Genomic DNA, 5,077 nt, shown 5'->3' on the forward strand with positions numbered 1-5,077 from the left:
ACATTACCGTTGCACAATGTCCACGCTGTGCCGTTGTTCGATAATTTTTTTAATGGTGCTTACACCAGAAAATGTAACACATCTTCCTGGAAAATCATGCTGAGTTCATGAAGCAGCTATTGGAAGTGTTTGTGCCTTTATTAAAGTACACCTTGTAAGATTCTGATTCAAAGATATAGAACATTTAAACATGAGGTTTTGTTTGTCATGGTAAATAATAAAGTGAGAGTAATTGCATATTGTTGCTGATGTTTGACTTTAGGATTCAATGCTACTCTGTGTTGCAAAAAACAGCAGCAGCAGCAGAGTGCATACAGCACACAGTAACAGTAAGTTAACCTACAATTGTACATTGTTGGAAAAATTTATGAAAGTGAGAATTCAATTTACGACATTATTATCGACATTATATTTTCACACTTCTTTATAATCGTAATGATAATAATAATAATAAAAATAAAAATAATAATAATAATAATAATAATAATAAAAATAATAATAATAATAATAAAAATAATAATAATAATAATAAAAATAATAATAATAATACAAATAATAATAATAATAATAAAAATTATAAAAATTATAATAACAATAAAAATAATAATAATAATAATAATAATAATAATAATACAAATAATAATAATACAAATAATAATAATAATAATAAAAATAATAATAATAAGTAACTGTTGTTGATTTCTTGTTGTTGAAAGGCTGAATGACTTCATGCCTCCGCTATGATTCTCCAGGTGTTACTGTAATAAACAGGAAGTAAAATTTAAAACCCATGAAGGAAAACAATGTACAGCTGACTGACATATTGTTGTGTTTCTGTGTTTGTGTGCTGTTTTTCAAGCAGACAGCTGCCGGAAAATGACCCTGCAACCATTAACTGCAGTGAACTGTGGAGGCCTTCTGCAGCCCGGCTTCTCTCTGCTGCAGCTGGATGGGGAACTTCTCCTGTTTGGCCAGAAAGGTTGGCCCAAGCGCTCGTGTCCAACTGGAGTGTTTGGCGTTCGGTTTAAAAGTGGTGAGATGAAGTTAAGGGCCATCTCTTTCTCCAATGACTCATGCTACCTTCCTCCATTGCGTTGCCCAGCTGTTTGCCGCCTCGACCCCTATGACGGGCTTCCAGAGAGTTATCTCATCCACGGTGGCCGAACCCCAAATAACGAGATCTCGTCAAGCCTGTACATGCTGACCACAGACAGCCGTGGCTGCAATCGTAAACTGACCCTGTGCTGTAAAGAGAGAGAACTGGTGGGAGAAGTGCCAGGGGCCAGATACGGACACACAATGAGCATTGTTCAAAGCCGTGGGAAGACAGCTTGTGTATTGTTTGGTGGCAGATCCTACATGCCGGCAGGAGAGCGGACCACAGAGAGCTGGAACAGTGTCGTCGACTGTCCTCCTCAGGTGTTCCTGTTTGACTTGGAGTTTGGTTGCTCCTCTGCTCACACTCTACCTGAGCTCAGCGACGGACAGTCTTTCCATTTGGCCCTTGCCAGAGAAGACTGTGTCTACTTCCTTGGGGGTCACTCCCTCACCTCTGACTCTCGCCCCCCTCGACTATTCCGTCTACGTGTAGAGCTTCTGCAGGGCAGCCCCTTGCTTTCCTGTGACACTCTTGAAACGGGCATATCCATCTCTAGTGCCATGATCACCCGTATAGGTCCCACTCATAGATATATCATATTAGGTGGGTATAAGTCAGACTCCCAGAAGAGGATGGATTGCAGCACTGTCATTGTCAATGAGAAAGGGATCCACTTAGAGCCCTTAGAATCACCTCAGTGGACCCCTGACATCACCCATAGTCGCACTTGGTTTGGCAGCAGTGCTGGGGAGGGAATCGTCCTACTTGCTGTGCCCACTGAGGGAAGGCCATCCCAAGCGGATATGCATTACTTCTATCAGGTGAGCTTCCAGACAGAGGGAGAAGCCAGAGAGGAAGAAGGAACCCAGGGCTGCAGCCAGGAGTCAACCGATTACGACGACTCCACTCCTCTCGAAGACTCTGAGGAGCTCTACTTCGGTCGTGATCCACATGAGCTGGAGGACATTGATGATGGAAAAAGTGATAATTACAATGAGGAGGATGAGGAGGACGAATCACAAACAGGTTACTGGATCAAATGTAGTCTGGGCTGTCAGGTGGACCCCAACACTTGGGAGCCCTACTACTCCACTGAGCTTCACCGGCCAGCCATGATCTTCTGCTCCAGAGGGGAGGGGGGACACTGGGTCCATGCCCAGTGCATGGAGCTGTCTGAGACCCTGCTGCTCAGGCTCTCTCAGGCCAGCAAAAGGTACTTCTGCCTGGACCACGGAGGCGTGCCCCACCAGGAGATGACCCCACCTCGACAGGTCGAGGCTCTGAAGCGTACCCCCATGAAAGTTAAGGACAGAAAAACCCCTCCGACAATTAAGATGTCCCCTGCCAAAAAAAGCTTTTTCAGAAGGCTTTTTGACTGACATATCAAATGAAATAAACATAACATAACATAACTCCAGTTTAGGATGTGTGCAGATGGTCACTGGAACGCTGGGTATAATTAGGATGTTTCTTGTTGATATTCAGTGAATAAACGATTGATGAACGAAAACATAATACGCTGATCTGTTCTCAATGTGAAACGTTTTGTGAAGAAAATAAATAATAATATTGCAACCTGATGTCTCCTGTCTAACAGATGTATGTATAATATCATTACAATTTTATATTGTTTGACAAAACACAAACAAACACAATATTTAGTAAGTCTAACTACAATGTCTCTAGTTTATGTTTTTACCAGCTGTACAATAGTTCATTATACTTTTGTATTCTGTTAAGCACCACAGGTTTTATTTCCTAGCACTTTCTTCCATGGCCAGATGGAGCCGAATTTGTTTAGATTGATGATTAAAATGATGATTACAGACTGAAAAATACCCAATATGCTGATATATACTCAATAAAAAAACCATTAAACAGCCTCAGATTCTGTCTTCATACCGGTTTATTTCAAATGTGTTTTCGCAAACTTTTTATGTGACAGACATCTTGATATATCAGTGTTTCTAGTTTGCATTTTTATCAGTTGTGCATTTATTCGCAGTTATTTTGTATTCAATCAAGGACCACAGTGAAAATAATGGGTTAAATTAACACCTTATAACATTGACTTCAAGCACCACATGCTGCATGTTAATTATAATAAATAATACCTAATATACAAGCAATAGTCAGGTACATCTGTAATTAATCAAAAGGCAAACCAAATGAACAACCTGAACCTAAATGTCTTTATAGTTCTTAGTTATCTTTTTTAATGGATTTCACAATCTGTATATGTGACGGATCTTAATGTTTTATATATCTCTGCAGTGTTTCTAGTTTGCGTTTTTGTTAGCTGTATGACAGTTCATTGTTAATTCGTTTTCTTTGCATTGTAGTGAAAATAATTAGTTGCAAGTGTACCTGAATTTTAAATTTTTAAATATCAAAAGACAAAATGTAATACAAATTGTTTCATAAAGAAAAACAAACCAAAAGCTCAAGTCAGGTTTTTTATTTATTTATTCTTTCATTGGAAACAAAGACAACAAGTATAAACTCCCTCCTCCATAAAGGTAACTCATCAAAATAATGGTAAGTTGTCTGCTTCAGTAAAAATACAGCAGAAATGTCTGAATACTCTATAACATTGAAAATGTAAAAATAAAGTAGTGGAACCTCAGTGTAATACAGTACCAGTATGCAAAATAAACCACCAGAGAAAGTCTCCAGCAATCCGAGTAAACAGTTCACTTGATATTAAGTTTAATATGGAAACAAAAAATGAGGAAATACATGGTGAAAAGTGAGCAAGTGTAATTCTGTGAATCATCCATCATCCATTACTTTGGAAATGCAATTCATTATGGCAAAAAAACAAATATGAGAAAAGTTGCACTCTAAAACGTGATGGTATTCTAGGAAAGTGACAACTACAGGATGACATGTGGATATTTCACAGCTGTCATGGTTAAACTTATGACAGTGAAATAAAATCAAACATTTAATCAAATAGGAAAACAAAATTGCCTGTCACAATTCAAAATGATGAGGGCAGAAAAAAATGATATAATCAATCAATCAAACAAATACAGTTGCCAACAAATCAGTTTACATCGGGTCTTTCTAGCTCCCGCTCATCCCTCTCCTCTGTCAACCGTGGCAATGAAGAAATATCAGCAGAGAAGAAGTGCCAGGTTATATACACAACTTAAAAAAAAATCCCTGCCAGCTGGAGAGCCCACGGGGTATTAGGCTTCGTAATGGACCATACTGTATTTTTATGATATCAACAAAAAGGTCAGTATATGCTTTATTCCATGTGAAGAATATGAATACGTATCATCTATCCTCCACTGTGCAAAGACTAAAAGAGATAAAAATTGGTTCAAAGTGACCTGGCATCCATTCTGCCCCTCAGGGATCCCACGATAAAGCACTAAAGTAATCTTTTTCAGAGGGCACTCATGAAACAAAGAACATTTGGGTCTCTGTGATTGCATTTTGTTCCAGCTCAAATGATATATTAATACAGTGGCCACAAATGTGGTCTTTTTAACACAATTTCCCACCATGACTTACAGCACTTTCATCTGTTTCCATAAATATCCTCTCTATATAAATTCATAAATGTGTCATATCCCTGCAATAGAATAAACTGTGCCATATTTCACAGACGGTGAAGATAAAAAAGAGCAAGAGAGCAAGAGAACAGAAACCTGTGTTACTTCTATTTTCCTCTGCTGTCCCATCTTTGCAGTGTATTAACTAACAATTAACAAAACCTGTGAGAGAATAGCATTACCTTTTTATTTTGTAAAATCCAACATAAAGGATGATGTGAGTTTGAATTTGCAAAAATAGTTATTTTAATCACAAGAAAAGCTGGTTTTAAAATCTTGTTCTAAATATCAATGAATTGGCAAAGAAAGTAAAGTTGTAAAACGTCCATATTACTGAGAGGCAATTAAATATTATACAACTTCCATGAAATCAATGAAATGGTAATACTTAAAGTTCACATTAAAATCAAAA

General features: G+C 37.9%; 1 protein-coding gene across 1 annotated transcript; it reads left to right on the forward strand.

Moving 5' to 3' along the window:
- Positions 1-876: 876 nt before the first annotated feature.
- rag2 (recombination activating gene 2) lies at positions 877-2,547 on the forward strand. Its single transcript, XM_076089843.1, has one exon. The coding sequence runs from the start codon at positions 877-879 to the stop codon at positions 2,476-2,478; it is 1,602 nt and encodes a 533-aa protein (XP_075945958.1). The 3' UTR covers positions 2,479-2,547.
- The last annotated feature ends 2,530 nt before the right edge of the window (positions 2,548-5,077 follow it).

This window comes from Anarhichas minor, unplaced genomic scaffold (assembly GCF_050575085.1).
Source record: "Anarhichas minor isolate MPS153535 unplaced genomic scaffold, ASM5057508v1 ptg000011l, whole genome shotgun sequence".
NCBI lineage: Eukaryota > Metazoa > Chordata > Actinopteri > Perciformes > Anarhichadidae > Anarhichas > Anarhichas minor.